The 22,980-nt window shown below is 40.1% G+C and overlaps 1 protein-coding gene across 3 annotated transcripts; it reads left to right on the top strand.

Moving 5' to 3' along the window:
- Nucleotides 1-9,469: 9,469 nt before the first annotated feature.
- Nucleotides 9,470-22,806, top strand: dync1li2 (dynein, cytoplasmic 1, light intermediate chain 2). 3 transcript variants are annotated; one of them, XM_085271286.1, is made up of 13 exons: nucleotides 9,470-9,652; nucleotides 10,405-10,478; nucleotides 10,910-11,026; nucleotides 11,159-11,389; nucleotides 14,894-15,057; nucleotides 16,311-16,404; nucleotides 16,556-16,691; nucleotides 16,824-16,935; nucleotides 17,058-17,117; nucleotides 17,672-17,716; nucleotides 17,843-17,960; nucleotides 18,573-18,701; nucleotides 19,491-22,806. In XM_085271286.1, the coding sequence occupies exons 1-13, from the start codon at nucleotides 9,567-9,569 to the stop codon at nucleotides 19,505-19,507; spliced, it is 1,383 nt and encodes a 460-aa protein (XP_085127412.1). In that variant the 5' UTR covers nucleotides 9,470-9,566; the 3' UTR covers nucleotides 19,508-22,806. The 3 variants fall into 3 exon arrangements, with proteins under 3 accessions (XP_085127412.1, XP_085127397.1, XP_085127406.1); XM_085271271.1 differs by having other exon boundaries at nucleotides 19,486-22,806; XM_085271280.1 differs by lacking the exon at nucleotides 9,470-9,652 and adding an exon at nucleotides 9,763-10,270 and having other exon boundaries at nucleotides 19,486-22,806.
- The last annotated feature ends 174 nt before the right edge of the window (nucleotides 22,807-22,980 follow it).

The following is a 22,980-nucleotide window of genomic DNA, read 5'->3' as shown; positions in this document are numbered from 1 at the left end:
AGATAAACATGTTGTCAGCCACTGACACGCTGGTATGCTGACGCAGGTGTCAGGTGAAATTGGGGCTTAAGAATGAAGTTTAATTTTTCTAAAACAACATCAATCAAAAGCTGTGGACTGAATCACTATTAGCAGTTTTAAAAAGTACTGTATCTAATTAAACTGCTTAAGCATGCTTGGCCAAACAGTCTCATCTTTTGGTGCTGTAGGAATTACATGTAGAAAAACTTGATTTGTTCTTTTTATGACAAACACGTTTATCTTTACTTTTTCTTTCCCTGAAACTGAAAGAAAGGGATTACCACTCATATGCGAAATGCGGCTGCCATGTTGATTGTATCATCCAAAAGTCCCCAAACTGCTATTTAATCACAAATCATCTGAAAAGCAGCCAGGCGGGTTAGTAGGTCCTGTTTAGGCTATACCGAGGCTGAATTTCCCTTCATTTAAACTAATTCATGCACGTGGCATCAACCCATGTATCAATGGGCTTTTTCTATTGCCACAACATCCAAAAATCCGTCAGCATTTATTCAGTGGTGCATGTGATGTATCCCAGATATGTTTTTCTGCCCTTTTACTCTTATTTTAATCCTTTAATTCAATACAGAAACGGCTTTCTAAATAAATAGATTTACGTAGATTTTCAAAGGACAGACCACATTATTGAGGAGACAGCGCCCTCTCCTGGCATAAAAGCTGATAGCACAAGGCAGCATCTCTGCAGCCACAGACACATTGTTGCGCATGAAAATAATATTTAATGCAGATATTTATAAAGCTATTTGCTCATTTATGAGATTTTAATAGAATTTATAACAAATTCAATAGACGTTCAACAGATTTATAAAATTAAATTAAACATATGCGACTGTCAGAAATATACCTAGCAAATCTATCTTCTGTACTCAATCTTCTCAGACATTTGAGTATTTTACAAGTTGTTCAAAGAGATGACAGAACAATTTGTAAAATATATCCTGCCACTGATCCCGGGAGGAGACACAAATCTCTTTGGGGTTTGGTCAGGAAGGGCATCAGCTGTAAAAAGAAAAAGAAAATCTGGCAAATAAAACACGCAGAGCTATCTGTGGTGACCCCTTATGAATACAGGAGCAGTTGAAAATAGCTTCTGTCCCATACTTGTTCCAAATAGGACGAAGTTGTGCTTTCAAGCTTTACAAAAATAAAATCAATCTTGTTTGTTTTTCCTCCTGGCAGCAAAGCTAAACAGTGACAAAGGGGCAGCAAAGGCTGACTTTCACATGATGCAAAAGCTCTGGAATGCACTCCCTGGAGAATAACCACCATCCCAGCCAACCACTCTACTCCACATAGCCAGGACTCAAAGACATATGGGAAAATCCCCCAGACTTTCTGTGTTAATGTCCAGAGCTCATCTGTCTGCAACTCCTGCTTCAGCTGAGCTAGAGTGAAAAAATGAAAGAAACACAGAGAAATAAAGAAACAGGTGTTTGGAAGCTACAACATGATACGGGTCAATAGCTCTCCACTCAAGAGTGCAAAAAGCCACTGTTCAGTAAGAGAGGGAAAACTCTGGACATGTTTTCATTATATTAGATTTTCATTCCTATGCATAAATTAACAGTCAATACTCTGACCTGTAAAACAAACAAAAACATATTTGTTCATTTCAGAATAGTCAGGTGTCCTTGTATGTTGAGCACTTCAACTCTCAAAACCTGAAACTCTCCAAACATACCTGAGAGAAAGTTCACCTTGTAATGAGAGCTATCGAGCAGAGGGTGTGGCACACAGACATAATGACACCCTATAGTGTCTCGCCAATAAGGAACTAGATTCTTTTACCAAAGTGAGGTGACACCTGTGCTGCACATGTTCACACTGTGCTTTTTTTTTTCAAAGGTGTGTTGTTGTGCTCTGCCAAGTGAAAATGTCATCAGTGTTGTTGTTACTGGTTAAACGTTGTCCCAGGTAATTTTCTTCCTGTAAGTAAAGGGTATAGTTTGAGTGATACAGTAACACAAATGTCACAGTATGCGGCGGCACACTATAGGAATTTGTAAAGAGGACCCAAAATGCAGGCACAAAAGGAACGTGGAACCAAAACTTGGGTATTAACAAAAAGCAAGCCGTTTAATGAGGCTGGTAAAAAGGGTACAAACAAAGGGCAAGGCAAACTGAAGCAAAACTAACATTAACCTAAAGTGGGTGAAGTAAACAAACAACATGAAAAACATGAAACATAACGAGACAAAGGAAGCAAAGGAAGCAAAGCTGACTACACTGACATAGGACAGAGACTATCAAAATAAAACAGGAAACAGAATGGAAAGCACACATGACAATACAATTTCACAACATCAATCAATCAATCAATCTTTATTTATAAAGCACTTTTCATACAGAAAAAATGTAGCACAAAGTGCTTTACATAGTTAAAAGCAGCCCACCCCACCCTCCAACTCACTCCCCACACTCTCAATACACATATATCCCCCCACCCCCACCCACACACACATACACACACGCGCACACTTAAAGAGTAAAAATTGGGCTGGGCTCGCATGAGCCAAGTGAGGAAACATTATAACAGAGAGCCGTCTGCACCGGGAGCCGGTCACAGACCGCAGCCTCCGGGCTGGGCACACAGCCGGAGGGAGGCAAAGGAGCCCCCCAACCAGGCTGAGAGGACCCCAGAGACCCAGCAGCCACGGTCAATAACAGCCCCGGTGCAGAGAGCGCCATCCGAGGAAACACTGGAGATATGACGCAATACGATGTATACAGGGTAAAATGATAAAATAAATAAGAACAGGATACAATATAAATATAAATAGAGTAAGAAGATTAAAAAATGAATAAGAATAAAATCAAGAAATATTAGGTAAATCCTAAATTAATAATAGAATAACAGGATAGAATAAATAAGCATAAAAAATAAATAAACGCTAAGTAAAAGCTAAATTAAAAAGGTGGGTCTTGAGCCTGTTCTTAAAAACATGTACGTTCTCTGCGGCCCTGAGCTCCTCCGGCAGGCTGTTCCACAGACGAGGACCATACCACTGAAAAGCTGCCTCTCCGTGAGTATGTGTCCTGACTTTAGGGACAATCAAAAGGCCAGTACCAGAGGACCTCAGGGTCCGCGAGGGTTCGTATGGTAAAAGCAGATCTGAGAGATAAGAAGGCCCAAGACCATTAAGACATTTAAAAACCAATAAAAGAACTTTAAAATCGATCCTGAAACACACGGGGAGCCAGTGCAGCGATTCTAAAACCGGTGTAATGTGGGCCCGCCCTCTGGTCTTCGTCAGCACACGAGCTGCCGAGTTTTGCAAGAGTTGTAAAGTTGAAATATTCTTCTTAGGAAGACCAGAGAGCAGGGCATTACAGTAATCAATGCGACTGGTAATAAAAGCATGCATCAGCATCTCCGTGTTGGCCCGAGAGAGAATAGGGCGGACTCTGGCTATATTTTTTAGATGATAAAATCCAATTTTGGTTACACGTTTAACATGTGGGATAAAACCAAGCTCAGAGTCAAAAATAACACCCAGGTTTTTCACTTGTAGCGAAGGACATAGTGAAAATGCCTCTAATTTAGACAAGAGTTTCTCTCTCTGAGCCTCAGGACCGACAATTAAAACTTCAGTTTTGTCCTGGTTAAGCTGTAAAAAGTTTTCTGCCATCCAAGATCTTATATCCAAGATACAGTTAAAAAGGGCATCCATTGGTCTGGTGTCATCAGGAGACACGGAGATGTACAGCTGCGTGTCATCAGCGTAACTGTGGAAGTTCACTCCATGCCTCCTGATGACACTGTCGAGAGGCAACATATACAAATTAAAAAGTACAGGGCCTAGAACCGACCCTTGAGGCACGCCACATGTCATTTTATGGATCTTTATGGTGTATCCATACTCACCATAAAAGATCTGTCAGAGAGATAGGAAGTGAACCAGTTGTGTACAGCACCAGAGAGGCCTACCATGTGTTTCAGTCTGTTTAAAATAATAGCGTGGTCTACTGTATCAAAGGCTGCGCTTAGATCCAGTAGCACCAGGACTGAGAGCTTTTGGGCGTCCCAGTTACATCTAAGATCATTTAAAACCTTTAGGAGAGCCGTCTCTGTGCTGTGGTTCACCCTAAATCCAGACTGGAATATCTCCAGGATCTGTCTATCATTGAGAAAATCAGTAATCTGAGTAAAAACAAGTTTTTCTAAGACTTTACTTAAAAATGGTAAGTTGGATACAGGTCTGTAGTTATTAAAATCATTACAATCCAAATTGCTCTTCTTCAGAAGGGGCCTCACCACCGCCGTTTTAAAGGCAGCAGGGAAGACACCCAACTGAAGAGAGCAATTCATCATGTATAAAAGCTCAGCCTCAAAAAATCCATAAAGTGTTTTAAAGAGTGAAGAAGGAATTGGATCTAAAAGACATGTGGTGGGTCTCACTGTGGAGAAAACCTTCTGAAAGTTCTCAGCATTAACCAGGACAAAGCTGTCCAGTGTCTCCTCAGGTACAATCGAGCCCTCAGATGTGTTTACAATCATATCGCGATTAGATAAAATATGAGATCTGATGGCGCTGATCTTTCCCCTGAAGTGGTCTGCAAACTGCTCACAGAGCGAGTCTGTGGGGGTTCTTTTGGAGCTTTTAAAATCAGGGTTAAATAAATGATCTATGGTGGAAAAGAGGACCTTGGGATTATTTTTGTTAATACTGATTATTTTGGCGAAGTATGAATTTCTTGACTTCCTTAATGTATTATTGTACATTTTAAGTTGCTCGGAAAATATTTGATGGTTGATATTATTTTTATTTTTCCTCCATCTCCTTTCTGCTGCCCTGCAATTTCTTTTGAGTTTTTTGACTTCTTCGTTTCTCCAAGGTGATGCATGTTTTACGTTAATCTTTTTGGTGGTGAGTGGAGCAACGGAGTCAAGGCTTTTCTTCAGTTTGCTGTTAAAATAACTAAAAATCAAATCGCAGGGTGCAGGTAAAATTACAGGGGGGCATTTGACTAAAACCCTGGTAAAATTTGCAGCCACTTCAGAGGTTAGATAGCGCCTCCTCACAGTTCGCACCGAGGTCTTCCGCTGAATAAAACCGGTGATGTTAAAAAACACACAGTAGTGGTCAGAGACAGCCAAGTCAACAACAGAGGACACGCTGGTAGACAGCCCATGGGTGATGACCAGGTCCAGAGTGTGTCCTCTGTTGTGAGTCGGCTGCGTGACGTGCTGGATAAAATCCAAACAGTGAAGAATGTTTAAGAATTCTTTTGATGCAGGGTCAGAAGGATTATCTATGTGCAGGTTAAAATCACCGGTTAAAATTATCATATTATATTTTGAATGTATGTTTGTTAAAAATTCTGAGAATTCCTTGATAAAAGCAGCGCTGTCTTTAGGTGGTCTATAAATTGTGACAGATAAAACTGGAGGGCTGCTGAAAACAATAGCATGGAATTCAAAAGTGGTAAAATGATCAAATAAAATTTGTTTGGTGGTGAGTGTGTTGTTGGCTAAAGATGCAGTCCCACCACCTCTCTTACCACTTCTAATAGAAAAAGAGAAATTAAAATTTGGTGGGGAGGCCTCAGTGAGAACAACTGGTGCATCCGAGCCCAGCCATGTTTCAGTTAAAAATAAACAGTCAAGTTTATTATCTAAAATTAAATCATTGATAATAAAAGACTTGTTCGATAGAGAGCGTACATTTAAAAGTGCCATACTGATTGAGACTGGTGGATTTTTGACAATAGAGTTGGATGGATGTTGATATTTTTGAAGAGGCCGGAGGTTATTAATGTTTTTGGAGTTACTGGATTTATGATAATTCTGTTGCTCTCTGTTTGTGATTATGACGGGTATTGTGTTGACTGTGGGAGAGAAAGGTCCTAGTCCAGAGTTTTGTGTATTACTGTTAAAAGTGGAACAAATATAGGAGCTGGGACCAGGGGAACATCAGTCAGTGGCAGACAGTGGCGATGTGCGGGAGTGCTGTACGCCAAATGCCAAATTGGCGGACAGCAAACGGCGTCCCCAGGCGTTGAGGTGGAGCCCGTCTGCCCCAAAAAGATCCCTCCTCTCCCAGAAGGCATCAAAGTTGTTAATAAAACCCACGCCGTGGGAGATACAGGCAGAGGAAAGCCAGGTGTTAAGGCTGAGCAGCCGGCTGAAACGGCCTATCCCTCTGCCACAGGTGGGGGTGGGCCCAGAGATAAAAGCACTCACCTGCAACTGACCAAGGAGGCTGAAGAGTTCGAGGAAGTCCAACTTCAGCAGCTCAGATTGCTGTTTGGGGATGTCATTGGTGCCGATGTGGATGATGAGCCGGTTAACCTGTGGGTGGGATGCCAGAATGTTGGGAATTCTGTCCACTATGTCAACAACAGTGGCTCCCGGGAACGACAGCGTGAGCGCCCCCCTCATCCGCACGTTCCTGATGATGGAATCCCCGAGGACCAGCGTGGAGAGAGGAGGTGCCACCGAGGGCTGTTGGCCATCTGAGACGCCCGCGCCGCGACACCGGGGGTGTTCAGATGGAGATGCGCCAGCCGGACTGCGTGAGTGACTCCCAGGTAGCCGCGCCGTGGGTCCTCTTCTCCGAGGAGCCGGGGTAAAGCACAGCTCTCCGCGATGAGTTTGCACCACAGCGTCGGGTTGCCCGCCGCGGCTCCGGGGGCGTAGTGGTGGAGATGGCGCAGACCTCAGCGACACAGCGGGATGGCGAGGGCTAGCCGTCAGAGGAGGAAAGTCCACAGGATCCAGGACATTGAATTGACATTGAACATGGCCAAGAAGACAAGAAACATGACAGACTATCACAGAAGACCTAAGTGAAACATAAATAAACTAAAGGCAACCAAAAGATAATCCAATTACTCAACATAATAAAGGAATAACTTAAGAACTCAAAACGTAAACTGAAAACGCTGGGCCAGAGACCCAGGACCGTGACAACAAATGGGGTCAGTTATGAGTAAGTGAGTTTTAGTGTTATGCCTCAGCCATTCAGATGAATACAAAGGGGTGCTTTATTCCTCATATGACAAATTCAAACAGGCTACTACTGCGCTTTATGAACAATCATCTATTCTGATACTGAAACATTCTTATTTGGCAATCCTGAATTGCTCATATGTAAGAACTCTAGATAAATACTGTTATTATGTTACTCTGGCATTTTTATTTTCTAAATCATATGTGCATGTGAGCTCTATGCCTTAAAGGTAATAGATCTTAAAGGCATAGATCCAGTTATCTCCCTTGATAACAAGTGACCTGTGAAGTATGCGGGCTGAGCTGATTTATGTGGCTTCTTCCTAAACTCCCTTTCTCTAGTCTTTCACAAAGAAAGCCTTGTTGTTCAACATTTTATTAATAAATGGTATTAATCGGAATCTAAACCTGTGTCATGTCCTTCTTTGTGTTCAGCCTTTGCCTTTGCCCAAACCAGTATCTTGTAGTGTGGCTTGAGGCCTGTCAAACCATAAAGCTCTCCTCTGTAGCACCCCCGTTCTGTCAGCTCCAGACTTTTGCACACCATTCAAGCTGTCTGTTGACTCTAGTGGAGTTGGAGTTACTGCTGTTTTGTTACAGGAAGATTCCTTCGGCACTGGTCACCCAGTTTCCTCCTGCTTGGTGTGAGTATAATACAACTGAAAGGGAAGCCCGAGCAGCCCTTTGGGCCTTTCAACATTTCAAGATTTTTAACACCACGGTCATTAATAGTCTTTACAGACCACAACATCAGCTCTGTTTATTGCCTGGTATTTTTAGTGGAAGAGTGGTAACAACTTCATTGGGGTTGTCAGGTAGGTGATGGTCCAATCCTGAGTGTTTTGTTGATTTATTTCCAACAACACCTCTTGAAGGGTGATGTCACCCAACATCCACAAGGATGCCTTGGTAAGCTAATTGTTTCAGCATAGTTTAAGTTTATCTGCCTCTCCAACTATATCTTACAGGAACTATAACATCTTCTGAGAAGACGACCATGACCAGATGCTTGATGGTCCAGGGAATGGGGGAGCGAAGACACTTGTGGTTATTCACTTTCCTTCTAGGATAATCACCAGTTGTTGCAAGACCTGATTGTGTGTACAGGTGTAGCAGCCTCGGGACAGGCTGGTTTTTGTAAAGATGTGCCTCAGAGTTGCAGGAGTTTGGATGAGAGTACACATTACACAGTACACGGCATCTTCTCCCACCCACTGATTTAAGTTTTGGGATGTCAGATGGATAAATAATGATCAACAAAACCTTCCCAATCTAAGCCTTTGTTGGATCACTCCTTGTGCTGTGGCTGTGGCCTTTAGACCCAATTGTAACCATATAAATCAAACAGAAATGGTAGCAAGTTTGTTTTTTCACTATTAGAATTTCCAAAGCGTTAGTGGAGACAGAGATCTTATTTCATTTAGTTTTTGTTTGTTGTTTCAATTCATTTTAGTTTAAGTTAGTTCCCATAGTGAGTTTCCATGTTTCAGTGTAGCTTAACTGTTTGAAAATGTTTAGTTTTAGTTTCGTTTTTATTAGTTCAGTGTTATTGTAATACCTACTGATACTGGAAAATCGGTATCGGTGTTAAAATCTAAAATATTTTTGAAAGCAGTTAACTCACAGCCTTGGAGACCTTTAAAAACTCAGTAAACATGTCCATCAAAGCCCTTTTTTATAACATATTTTACTAAATTAACAAATCCTATTACTAAATGTTGTTATTTCATTTTGTTAATTTATCACATCGCAAAACCGTTTCAGTTAATTTTATCTGTTAATTTTTCTGAAATTCTAGCGTTTATTTTATTTTAGTTAACTGGAATGCCCGTTTTCCACATCTAGTTTTATTTTTACATTTTGGTTAACCGTAATAACCTCGTGGTGAAGACGGATTTCTGAGCAATAGCATCATCTACTGGAGACCTGCTAAATACCACTATTGTTGGACACAAATGTATTTACAATAATGATAATAATGATAATAAAACCCTGATCAATCAAATAGTATAACTTATATTTTCACTTTTCACTTTAAAACTTCGGTAAAATCAGTAATACTTATATTTTTAAAATATACACTCATTATGCATTTGTTGCTAAAAACGAGGAATTATAGGTTAAATTAACACCGAATAGTAAGTGTAAATGACAGAAACCAGTAAAATGTTTGCCCCGAGTCAATTATTGATATCACAATGTTCTCCATCAGCTGTTTAAAGAAAGAAAAAACTGCCATTACGTCACTTACTGGAACGTGGCCAGAAGGACAACTAGATATTTTGACCCCATGTCAGTGCCATAAAACAGTCTGATCTGTGCAAACTTTTTTACACTCATATATATCAATAAAAGTTTTAGTTTATTCAATAAAGGCGGTCCTCATCAATAATAAATATTAAACAAATGAATAAAAGCACATTACAATAAGTGAAATAGCAGAGGAGAAACACGGGGTTCCGGCGGGCCGCGGCAGACGAAGAATGTAACGCACCCTTGGCCACTCGGATGAAGGCGGTGCTACTGGTGGCCAAGCAGCAGGGCCTTGCCTTTGTGGTTGTAGAAAGAGAAGATGGCTCCCGTTTTGGAGAAACAGCTCCCGGGCGCAGCTGGGACAGGAGACAACAACAACGAAGAGGAAGAAGGGCAAACTCTCTGGCAAGTCCTGCTACTATTTTAACGACTTCATGCTTCCGCAGGGCCTTCTCAGAACAGCACAGCCGCCATGGTTCTGCTTTGTCACTGCCGGTTTTTCCCTATCAAACACCGGCCCGGCTAGTACCAACGTTAGCACTAACTGAAGATGAGCGGTCAGTCTGTTAGCAGATCAGCTAACATCGGCTAGCAGGTTTGCTGCTGCTCCTCCTGATGTTAAGCTAACACTGCCTTGTAGTTACCTAGCAGAGTTTTACTAATACAGTGAACGTTAGACACTTTCCAGGGCGCCATTCAAATAACTAGTACCTTGATAGTTTATGTCAAGATAAGAGCTAAATACTAGTTAGCGTCTTGATGCAGGATACAGTAAGCTAATAGTAACGTAAACCTTAGAAACCCGTTAACTTAAAGAGAAACGCAAAAAAAAAAAAAAAAACATGATAGCGTCTTTAGATAATAGTTGCTCCTCGGTAAATTCATGGATCCAGGATTGAGCTACTTAATTCTGTCGTACCGGTCAATGGAAACGAATTATCATTTCCTGCTTCTGTGCTGTCTTGGAGTCATCATTGGACCGGCTCAAAGAGTCAAAAAGTGATCGTAATCAATGAAGTTAAGGTGTGTCCAACTAGTTACCGGTTAACAGTTTTGACACCACGTTTGACTGCTCTGAGATGAGGAGCTGCTGTCAGTCTGATCACAGTCAGTGTGACTTGTATATAAAAATCTACCTGTCTTTTTCTTATCTGTAGGTCCTCAATACTGAGTGAAGTTTCAACTAGATCGAGTTCAAAATTGCCTTCAGGAAAAAATATCCTGATATTTGGTGAGTATTGGTTACATGTGTGAAAATTGAAGTTTCTGCAGCTTATTTGTGCTGGTCAACCCTGAGAGGTAGAAGAGGGCAAAGCAGCTGCAAAATCTAATGATTGCACGTTTCTGAATTGCACTTTGAGCTGCTTAACCCCCACCCCGGGCTGAGGTTTGAACTAAAGACAGACATAATAAACAGAAGAATATAGGGTATTCTTCTTGGGTGGGGTCATATTTATTCGAACAGGCCCTCTGAAAATGTGAGAAATGCTGCTTCTCATCAGGCAGGTTTGTGTGAGAGAGTGTACATTGTGGAAAGCCTAGACATCCTCCTTGAAAGGAACGGAAATGCATTTGTGCATTTTTTTATGTCATATAATTTGTTGTTTAAAAATAACACGAATATAATCTATTTATCTGTATTATGAATAAAATATTTTGCAGGTGAGGATGGTTCAGGAAAGACGACACTCATGGCCAAACTTCAAGGAGCTGAGCACAACAAGAAGGGGAGGGGACTGGAGTATCTGTACTTAAGTGTCCACGATGAGGACAGGGATGGTGAGATTCACTGATGAACCTTGAATGTGGTCTCTGTCATTAATCTGCAGGAACCTTTATAAAATAATTCCACCTTAAAACTGATTATTATTAGTGCTTGTGTTTAACTAGCATTTTACTTTCTTCTTGCAGACCTTACACGCTGTAATGTGTGGATCCTGGATGGGGACCTATACCACAAAGGCCTTCTTAAGTTTGCTGTTACTGCTCAGTCGCTACCTGACTGTCTAGCTGTGTTTGTTGTGGATATGTCACGACCTTGGACCACTATGGAGTCGCTGCAGAAGTGGGCCAGTGTCCTGCGCGACCATGTGGACAAGCTCAAGATTCCACCTGAGAACATGAGAGAAATGGAGCAGAAGAGTAAGTTACATATACACCAATAATAAATGCATATACAGCAATAATAAACGCAAGGCTTGTATTTAGAACACCCCCCCCCCCCCCCCCCCCCCCCCACACACACACACACACACACATACACTCTTGTTGATCTAGCTTTACATTCATACCTGCATTCATGCACGTAGCTTATAGAGTGAAAAACTAACATCCCCTGAAACCTCAGCATTAGAAATGTGTACATTTTGGTCAAGTAGCTGGCATCGGTCATGGTTGAGCATTTCAAAAGACACATTCAGATTGTTAAAATATCAATAACTAGCATATCTCCAAATAGATCTGTTTTGTTGAAGCAGATCCACTTATTGAAATGGCGATTTGTTATAATCTGGTCATTTTCCTTCATATATCAAAGTGCAAAAATCTGACTTGAACTGACTCTTTAAGGCGAAAACGTAAAGGAAAAAAACAAATGTGCCTAAAGCATCCCATGGTGGATGCAATGGTAGTGTTACATAATAACCGCTGGACTCCTTGCTGATTGGTTGCTGTATAGCATCGAAGGCAAGGACTGTATGTTATTACACTTTGCTGAGGTGGATTCCAGGTCATCATCAGAGAGGCCCATGATCCTCAGCTGTGTGCTCTTGCTGGAGGCAAGTTCTGCAGATCAATGACTGTGATGCACTCAGATGTTGTTCTCCTGTTAATTTTAGAATTGGGGCATCTCATGCTTATGAACGCTTCTTTTGTATTTGGAAAGATTGTTGGTATTCAGATAAGTTTATTTCAGCCTCCAGGGTTTGCTCAATGTTCTTGTCAGCTCCCAAACATTGCCTGCTGCTTTTGCTCTTAAAAGTGCCAAAAGAGATTGGACAGAGAAGTAAAACTGGTTATATGCTAGATGAGTTTGACAGCACAGGTTCAGAGAGATTGTCACTGTGTAACATGCCAACACAAGTAGCCTTGTCTGCAGAAAAACGTGTGAAAAAGAAAAGAGAAGCTGCTCAATAACTGATGACTAAAGCGCACTGAATTGCTTTCTGTCATTTTGTCCACTAATAATTGGTTTAATGACTTTCAGTTAGCCCACAAGTTTGCTTTCGCTTTGAGTAGTTGTATTGGAATAAAATTACAATTGGCTGATATAATGTAACAGAAAGCTTTCCTACCTGGAATGTAGACCTCATACCCTGTGTGGATTGCTGTTTTGTGACTACTGTTGTTGGTGGTGGTGGTGTTGTGTTTACTATTTGGTCCGTTTTGGGTGACTGACTTGTTTGTCAGACTTCTCTTAACATTTCATTTTTGATGATCCCTGTCCAATTTAGCCAAGGCCTCTCAACGAAATAAAGGATCTTCTGGCATGTAAACGATAATGTAAATAGCAGATGGTGAGGACTAGTCAGATTTTAAACGTGTGACCACGAGTGTTTGAGTGAGAGTCAGACCGACAGACTGGAAGTGTGTGAGTGGCTTTTGTCCAGGGAGTCTTGCAGTCATCTTGCATCATGGTTTCCTCCCCTCTTACAGCAGCGTCAGGGACAGGAAGGGACGTAACTCAAAATTCAGTGGGCTGGACGTTTTGACTCGTGCTCTGTTCTGCTGTAAATAAAGTAGGCTGGCTGCTGGAATCATCTCAAACTAAATAACAGGATAAACCTACTGCTTCTCTACCGCTCGTTGAATGGAAAACTATTTGCGTCCATGACTTCTGTTAGTAATAGGCTTGTTTATCTGCAGTTGCAGTAATTATGTTTTGACGCAGTTTTTGTATATAATAAACAGTTGAAGAGCATTGTAGAAGTTCAGTTTGACTTAACAATAGCATTCAAGACCAAATGTTATTAGGTGAAATTAGTCTGGCCATAAGACTACTTTATTTTTAGCTGAAGTTGAACTTTTACTGCTATCAAGTGTATACCTTCTAATTTAGAAAGAATATATACTGATTGGTGCTTTTGCAGTACTTAAAATGTAGTACACACAAAGTATTTGAAAAGTCCTTAATGAAGACCGCTGATGCATTTTGACCTCACCCTTGTTTGTGGAACAGATAAGTAGGTCTTAGTGGGGCAAAGTCTGTCTCTTTAATGTTTTTATTTTAAAGTGACAGTCCACCAATCATCTCTCCTTTCAGCATTAAATGTTGCTGTTTTGAAATCACTGCAAAATGTCATGTTTCTGTACATGCTGCCCAAAGTAATATATTTTTTCTTTCCATTTACTTACAATATTCTCAGCCTTAATCAGTTGTACCAAATAACTTTTAAGGGGTTTTTTGTGTGTGTGTGTTGCAAACAAAGGAAAGTTGAGACGCGGCTCACATTATCTCGGGTGTTGCATGCATGGTTGTCATAAAACTTGAAGCTGCCTTAATTCAGCCTTTTTTTTTGTCTTTCCTGTGTTCTGATAAAATCAAAATGTTTAGTATTGCTGTCTTTTATTTTGTCTTGTCTTATCTTATCTATGCCTTTAAAACTCAGACTTAAAAAAAACATTGTCTTTATATATGAAAGCATTAGGGGTTTGAGGCTTGAATCTATCTTTTCAAAGTCTTCCAGTATAGGCCAAGCATAATGTGAACAGCATTCATCATTGCTTTGACCAAGTGTGTGATCAGGTCTTTTTCAATAAATTTACTACATTTTGGAATGTTTGGATCCTTTGGTAGTCCCATTTGGCCTATGAACTTTTTGTGCATACGTACTGGATTTGTGCAGCTGTGCATCTTAAGAAGGGTTCTCGTAGCTTTTCAGACCAGTTCTCATCCCCTGTATAAAATTCTTTGCCTGAAAGTAAAGGGCTTGACTCTAAACACCAAGTCAATCTGGCTTTAGCTTTTGAGGAAATAGGCCATGGCTTCCTGCGTAAACCCCCACCCTTCACACTGCAGCTTTGTAAATGTCTGGACAGCTGGGATCAGCACAAGAGGAAAATAAAGGATGTCTTTTTCTGTCTTTGAACAAGGCATGTTATTTAACTGGAAATGTAACATTGTAATTTTCTTTCTGTGATGCTACACAATGTATACACAGCAGTGACTACTTGTGTGAACATTTAAATTTAGACTGTCACTAGGCAGACATAGTCTTATCCTGATATACCACTAAGCTTTATTTGTGTTGACTCTATGATCTAATCTGAGGAACACAGTTTGAGGCCTTGCACAGCAATTAAAACTGCTATAAAACAAAGTTTATAGTGCTGAAGAAGCTGCAAGTGGCTCATTGCTCTTTCCAAAGTTACAAGCAAAGATAATGTGCACCTATAAAATGCTGTCAGTGCTACAGAGTCCCTGAGGTCAGACCACCTTTGTCACCTTAGTGTTGTTTATATTTTAGGGCTTTTTTTGTCAGTGCTGAAGTGCTAGATGCCAGGCGAGGAGAATGGAAAGGAAAAAATAAAAACAGTGGGTCGAGACACTGAATACTGAACTAATTTTCTTTATTTCTATAGATCTGGAGCTTTGCGTTCACTAATACACACAATTTACCCTTTTTTCCCCTTTATTTTGTCTTCTAGTGATAAAAGCCTTCCAAGAGTACACAGAACCAGAGGATGCCACCCCATCCTCCCCACAGAGACGAGCCCCAACAGCAGGAGAGGATGAGGACGTTGTGTTACCACTAGGGGAAAACACACTCACGCACAACCTGGGCATTCCAGTGCTAATAGTTTGCACAAAGGTATAAACCGCTTAAACCAACCAGAATGTCACATTTGAAGCCGTTTACAAATGTTGCTATAAAAAGCTTTTTAGAAGTACTTGTTTCTGAGATGTAACAGAGCCAAAACTTGGAATCTTAATGATAATTAATCTTGGTAATGTATTACAACATTGTTTCTTTTACTACACAAGAAGGAACAGCTGCTGGTCATCTAAAAAGCTACTTGTTGCGTCTGTGCCTCTACAGTTTCAGTTTTGGGAGTTAAACTTACCGTACAATCTATTTCCCCAGCGAGGCTTTGATTTCTGTTGAGGGCATGGATGCATTTCATTCAGGAGCTTCTTAACATGCTGATAATTTAACTGTGTCCTCAGAAAAGTCTAAGGATACCTGTTTTAGGTTAAGCTATTTTGGACAATCTCTAGATAATGCCAGAAGCATCCTGTCCTTGGCTGCTGCCATGATTTTTGTTTGTAGCCACCTGTGTTCGTGATCTATAGATTTTCTAAACTGGCTTTTTGTATCACAGCCAGGAGATCAATAGCTCCTTCTATTTAGGACTGAGTCGTCTGCCATAAACAGGCAAAGGAAACCTTCTTTAACACCCTGATATCTGTTCTTCTAGCTGTTCTATGTGATTGAATTCCCACACTAGTGAGCATATTTGGCCTAAAATCCCATGTGGAGACCATCCCCACTGATGCATTTATCTGTGTTCTTACTTTTATGCTGTGCTTTGTGAGGCAGTATTTACTAATAAAAAGTTACCATTATACTTGCCTGTTAATCCTCTAGGCAAAGACGGGTGCTGAAAAGCACAAGGTAGCCATCAGCAGAGCTTCACATGCTAGCTGTGGCTGGAACATGGGGAATGTGCCTTTTTTTTTTTTTTTATATTAATTAATTTTTTTTATCATTGGGGCCTCTGAATAGCTCTTGTCAGAGGAAAAACTACTAAATCTGGATAAAATGTCTGTTCGATATCTCAAAGATATTTCAAAAGACTCAAAATGTCTTTTCTTCTCCAACCCACAACATCTCCAACTCTCAGAGAAAAGGTTATGAAACAAGAAGTTCGCCTACACTCACAGGAGTGTACCACTCTACTCTGCTCAGTTATCTGTCCCTCAGATATCTGTTATCGCAGATTAGACGGCTGGCCAAATGGTTGACTAACTTTAAAAACCAGTGTGTTATTTGGTTTTAATTGTCTGCCACTAAAATCTTCTATTTCTTTCTTTATATCAATAATTTTTGCTTCAATTCTTAAGTGTGATGCAGTCAGCGTACTAGAGAAGGAGCACGACTACAGAGACGAGCATTTCGACTTCATCCAATCCCACATCAGGCGATTTTGCTTACATTGTATCCTTGTTTTTAATGCATGTCTTTTTTTTATTTAATTTTTTTTTTTTTACTCTTGAGCTCTGCCATACCTTGAATTTCTGTATGTGGCTTAATATCAATTAATATATGACACTAACCCAACAACTGCTGCCTTAACTTAACCGAACAGATGGAGCAGGTCTGATCTATACCTCAGTCAAAGAGGAGAAGAACCTGGATCTGCTTTACAAATATATAGTACATAAACTGTATGACTTTCAGTTCGTCACACCAGCCTTAGTGGTGGAGAAGGATGCAGTGTTCATGTAAGTAAAACTAGTCAACCTTGTCCCAAATATTAAAACCTGTTTGTCATATTTTTAGCAAACAGTTTGTGCTGGCATCTGTCTTCAGATCTTTTTGAACAACAATTTTAAAATCTTTTCCTTCTCTTTTAGTCCATCCGGATGGGATAACGAGAAGAAAATTGGTATTTTGCATGAAAACTTCACAACAGTCAGACCAGAAGATCCATTTGAAGATTTTATCACAAAGCCTCCAGTACGAAAGGTATAAAAATGCAAATATTGACCAAACGTAAAAGTTACGAAAATGCAGAAGTATTCCAGAGCTTTTTGCTCTGTTCTTCTCCTTTTTAATGGCATTCTTGTTTCCTTTGCTCTTCTTAACAGCTGGTTCATGACAAAGAGATAAATGCAGAGGATGAGCAGGTTTTCCTGATGAAGCAGCAGGTAGATGTGGCCTTCTCCCCATTTATCATGATTTCTGTCACCAGCCAGTGAGCTTGATATGCGTTTGTTTGTTGTTAGTTTCTGATTTTGATCTAAGCAGGATCTCAAAATCAGGTCAGATATCTTTCACTGGTAAAAAAAAAAAAAAGGATCAGTCCTTTCTAACATATTTGCAGTGATCTGCTGCTTTCACTGTTAAACAGTGTTTTATACTGCAGCCGTGTTGATATGAAACTGTCACATGATATGAAACATTACCCTCACTTCCTATTTTGTGAGAAAAAAATAAACCAGGAAGACAATTTTAAAAAAACGTAACTGAAGTTGCAGGTTAGTATTGCCCAGTGCTTTAAGTTCCTTCTACTGCACTAAATGCCCCCTTTATTTATTAATTTGTCACAGTTTTCTTGCATACATTTGTCTTTGATATTTTCAGAATGAAAGAAGTTGTATCAAAATATGTTACCTGAAAATAAAGGATAGGGAAAACCTGTTGATATACTAGTAATATAACAGAAATTGCATCTAACTCAAGCTTTTCTTTTCTTTTTTAGTCTTTATTAGCAAAGCAGCCAGCCACACCAACAAGAGGAGCAACGGTAAGTGTCTTAAGGTTCCTCAAATGTGAAATTTAATTCTTTTTTTTTCTTTTTTTCTCTGGATAGAAAAACGTGAGCTGCTTTTTTTTTTGTGGCCACGCTTTTATTCTGGTGCCTGTGATTTAGGAGTCTCCAGGACGGACAGCCTCAGGGTCTCCACGGCCTGCAGGCCGTGCCGGACAGACAGCCGTAGCCAGTGGCTCACCAATGACCTCTGTCAAGAAGCCTGACCCTAACATGAAACGTATGTTTGAAAGGAATACAATTTCAAATGTCAATTAATGAGAATCACACTTTACATTCCAGTACACCCTAATTTCTGATGTTTTGTTATGTAGACTCACTTTTGAGATAGAAAGGGTATTAAAGATTCTCTTTTGTCATCCATATTATTTGAAATCAAAGAAAAAGAACAGATTTTCACTTATGTTTTTGCTGTATGAACATTGAGCAAGTTGTGAAGTACTGCCCTCTAGAGGTAACACTACAAGAATTCCCACAATGGTGGAACTGTTCAGGTCACACATTTCCCATTATTATATATACAGTCAGGGTTTAGTGTATTCTAATTTTTTAATGTCAGTCTATTAACTATATTGAATAGTTTTTTTTTCTTGGTTTGTAGGAACATAACTCTTTCAAAATAAAATATTGTAGAATATTTTGTTTGAAAAGAAAGATAAATAGTTCCCATATTGGTGCCAAACACCACTCAGTGATGGGCAGTGAGGAGCTTTTGTCTTCAATTACACAAGAAAGACTTATTTTGGGGGGAAAAACAAAGTGGATTATATGTGTATATTTATAAACAAGTTCCCTTACCACCACCACCACCACCATTTCATTTCTCCTACAGCGGGAGCTGCCAATGAGGGAGTGCTGGCTAACTTCTTCAACAGTCTGTTGAGTAAAAAGACTGGAGCCCCTGGGAGCCCAGGAGCTGGAGCAGTGGGAGCTGGAGTGCAAGGCTCTGCCAAGAAAACAGGTACAACCTCTAATTCCAGTGCTTTCACCTCTGATCTCAGTGAAAAACAGAAGTTGGCGATTATTTAACCCCTTCTCTCTCATAGGTTAGCAGTTGATCTCTTACCAAAGCAGTAAGGATTATAGGATGCTGTGTGTTACAGAGTGCGTGCACTCTAAATTACAAACACTTGTTAGAGACTGTGGACCATTTTGCTGTCTGGAGATTTATCTCTACAGCCTGAGTGAGAAGGTTAAAGCAGGAGAAAAAAGTTGTCCTTAGACTGAACTTCTGACAGCTGAGGAAACTTGTGGCAGGCCTGTATTGATCATCCCACCCATCATAACTGCATCTCACTCACACCATGCCTTGTCCTGCCGCTTTTGAGCTCTATTAATTAATCTTTTTTTTTAACTTGGGTAACATTTTTTTCTTTGTTATATTAAATGTAACAAAGTCAAATATTGGCTGTGCGATAGCTTGATTGTACCCCGTGAAACATGAGAGAAATGATTACATAACTCATCTCTGCCTGAGAACACTAACATGTACTCTTTGTTCCAGCGCTGAGCAGTGTTAACATCTCTGCAACAGGATAATGCATGTTCCTTTTGTCTGATGATTAGTTTTGCATGTGTGCGTGTTAACTGTGGCAGCAAGCCACCAACCTCCAGCATGGGAACGCATCACCATTCAAACCGCATCCATCCATCCATCTGCTTGCCATAGAAAGCTGTTTTTATGAGTAGGCGCAGAAGCTACAGGAGATTACTTTTGGGCTTTGTCTCCTGTCTTTTTTTCCAAGGGCAGAAGCCGGGTTTGACTGATGTCCAGGCTGAGTTGGACCGGATGACTCGCAAGCAAGACTCCATGGTTTCAGCTAACAATATACCACCGCAGACAGAGAACGAAGCGTGAAGGCAACAAAAACAGCTGCATCGTCCAGTTAATACTCTGGAAAAATATATGTACATGTGAGCATAAAAAAACAAAACAAAAAAAAATTGACCAAATTCCTAACGCCTGTATCAGTCAGCACACAGTGGTTTCACTGAATGAGATTCAAAGGCTATCAGAAGGTTGGAGAGGGAGTGGAGATGAGAAGAGAAAGAGAACATAAATGGAGGTATTAATGAAATAAGTGCTGAAGGCTTGGCTTTTTCTATCCTCTCTTCCACTGTAAATGTTATTTTGTAAGTTTAGGGAAATGTGTGCACACTCCCTGGTAGTCAGCCTGACCTGCTGGGCTGAAGGCCCCCCAGATTCTGGGCTCATACACTCTACTCATAGGTTTAAGAGTGGCAATATACTGGTTCCTCTGGTTTCGCTTGTCATACTGAAGGAATTTGGTTGCATTTGGAAAAGTATTTAAATATATTCATTAATAAATTCAAATACTTGCAAGCATATGTAATATTTACAAAACAATGTTGGATATGATACTGATGTATTTATACAAACCTCCTTTTTTATTTCATGTTGTGCACCATTTATCGGTTTAAAGAAAAGGCTCATCGTAACATGTAAAAATGCCACTGACACCATGACACTAATATGACATGTTCAGTTAGCGGATAGCATATCAGTCGCCCTAGTCATCTCGAAGGATTCTGTAAATACGAATACAAAAAAAATTATTCAGGTTAACTTGATTTTGTATAAAGCGCTTTTTTTGTCCAAATTCTTAAGATAGCTTCTTTGAATAAAATGGTTTGACAAGAAGTTAGAGGTCGCAGCAGAATTGCTTCTTTAGCTACAGGTGGGTATATTTGGGGGAGGGGATGGGGCAGCATCTTTCCTACTATAACTCCTAAGTGCCTCGCACAGTTAGCTGTTTGTGTCATAGTAGAGGTGCTTGTCTGCACAGGAGGAAACGCACTTGTAGCACCATCGGTTCAAAGGTTTTTTTATCAATTTCTCGTCATCCAAATAATTTATTTCGTTTTACTTTTTTTTTTTTTTTAAATGTACAACAAGCCTGTGGTCGCTTCTATTCTTCAGAAATACGATTTCTGTGGCCTAGTTCATAATGTTTAGAGATTGAATGCCTTCATAAAAACTGTAAGGCTGCTGATACTGAGAAGGAACCACACGATGGAACCTTTGGGTCCCCCAGACTTACTGTGGTTGAAACCACTCATTTGCAGCCAAAGCACACAGGCACACACACAAAATTACCTGCTGTGGTTTGAACAAAATGAGATTTTCTAACATTCAGTGTTAGACATCACTGTCGTCCTCTGGTCTCACATGTTTTGCTCTCGCTGTGTTTTGCATGTCAGTTTAAACATTCCCAGTTTCTACGTGAAGTAGCTGTAGAAGCTCATCCCTGTAGAAAACCTGTTGTTGTTTTGGTTCGGGGTTTTTGTTTTGTTTTTCAGATCAGGTCTTTTGTTTTTTCCGGCCCTTTTTAGTGCCCATTTAAGATGACAACCTTTGCCTTCAATGTACAGCTAACAGTTTATCACAACAGGCACCCTGCCTTCACGGGAAAGCTCCTAATTAATTTGTGTGTCCTTAAGGGGTTGCTTAAATGTCTTGTGTCATTTCTATGCTTTTTTTTTTTTTTTTTTATCAAAAATTATACTGTACCATATCAAATTGTCTGTATAATATTTATGGTTTCATGATACCATAATCAAAATGAAATGTACATTTTCATTCTTAAATCTCTATACAAGGCCCTACTTAATCCCATGGATGGTGTATTTCAGTAACTTTTGCAGAATGAATGGCAAGTGATAGGAGAGCAGCTATTTGCTACAAATAGCCAAAAAAGAAAAATGAAAACTGGAGTGAATTGGAACAGAACCAAAGATGCATATTATCTGCATTTGTAGTCATCCATAAGATTAACCAGCGGCCTTTTTTTGTTTGTTTCTTTTGTCCAACTCTTGCATAGAGCCCTTGCATTCCAAACCTCAGACTGGCCTATAACATTTTTTTTTAAGTAACACCCTGTAAAATGGTAGAAATGTCTTTCTCTATTAAGCCGTGTCTGGAGTTTCAGCAGACAGAAGGGGGCGTACCATAATTGTGTTTTGGCTGTTGAAACTGGTCTTTGAACAGTCAGCAGGTTTTTTGTTCAAACATTCGCTCTGTAAGGGAATAGCAGTGTACCGTCTGCTTCGTGCATTGTCACAGTGATTCAACACAGCAGTTCTGGGTTTACTTTGAACAAAATGAAGCTCTTATTGTTTTTACTTTGCTTTGTTTTTGTGACTGGTTGGGGGGAAACGTGCACTCGAGGGCCCGTTGCCGACGTGGATGAAGCACAATTTCGGAACAGCCAGGAGCAGCATGGCCGCATTTTGGAATAAGCACTTTTCTTTGGACACTGTTGCTACAGCTGCAGATGCAGAGTGCATCTTTTTCTTTTTGCCTTGCCTCATTTCAGAATGAAACAAGATGTTAACAGAGAAATTGCCATTTTGCTGCTGAGGTTGTTAAATGGGCCCCTTGTGGTTAACTATGGAATAACACATTTCTGCTGGCAATATTGTAACTAATACAAATCCTCTAACAATTGCTGCCAGTACAGCTTTCACTGTAGCTAAACTACGGATAAACCCCCATTTGTTTGCACATTTGGCATTTTTGGTCATGATTTTTCATTTTGTTTCAGAATACAGAGATTCGTCATATCACACTTATGTTTAAAAGAAGTTTGAACTGTAATTTGTCAACAATATGGCCACACTTGTTAAATTTGGCATTTAGCTGAGTGGAATGAAGTGCTCTCTTGCTGCTTGTGCTTGAAAGTTGGACTTGGATTACTTTTTGCTCCCAAGATGGATTTTTGTTTTCTTCTGGTACACAAATTCAGTGGAAAGCAACTTCCTCTTCTCATCCTAACTGAATTGCCTTCGACCACTATCGACAGTCTACATCTATACGAGACTATGAGCTTCTGCTTCCAGTCCTTTTGTATTCAGGATATCAAAACATTGTAAGCACATGGCTGGCTGCACTTTTGTGCCCTGGGATAATTCAGAAGCTTGATTGTATGTCTGTAACACAAATTCTGTAGCCTTCAAGCTGCCATGCGGATTCTAGCTTATTATGCCGACAAAGATAAGGAAAATGTTTATCAGACCCCTGGCTTCAATAAAACCAAGAATCCAAACTTTTGTTGGCTTCTGTGTGTGTGTGTGTGTGTGTGTGTGTGTGTGTGTTTGTACAACATTTGATTAGAGTTGTGTGTGATGAGAAAGCAACGGTTACAACTTTAAGTCACACACATCAACCTGTGAGATCTACATACCCCTAATCCTAACCCTATATTATAAGAATGTGTTTT

The sequence above is a fragment of the Mchenga conophoros genome, linkage group LG1, assembly GCF_057382185.1.
Source record: "Mchenga conophoros isolate Kocher_MC1m ecotype Shallow Benthic linkage group LG1, M_conophoros_male_GT1.1, whole genome shotgun sequence".
In the NCBI taxonomy this organism is placed as follows: Eukaryota; Metazoa; Chordata; class Actinopteri; order Cichliformes; family Cichlidae; genus Mchenga; species Mchenga conophoros.
This window is presented reverse-complemented; position numbering and strand designations above follow the sequence as displayed.

Coding starts and splice junctions, on each gene's coding strand:
- dync1li2 (XM_085271271.1), top strand. CDS start 9,567: ATGGCTCCCGTTTTGGAGAAACAGCTCCCGGGCGCAGCTGGGACAGGA. Junction 17,118..17,671: donor TTTTCCTGATGAAGCAGCAG/GTAGATGTGGCC, acceptor TTTCTTTTTTAG/TCTTTATTAGCAAAGCAGCC. Junction 17,717..17,842: donor CACCAACAAGAGGAGCAACG/GTAAGTGTCTTA, acceptor CCTGTGATTTAG/GAGTCTCCAGGACGGACAGC.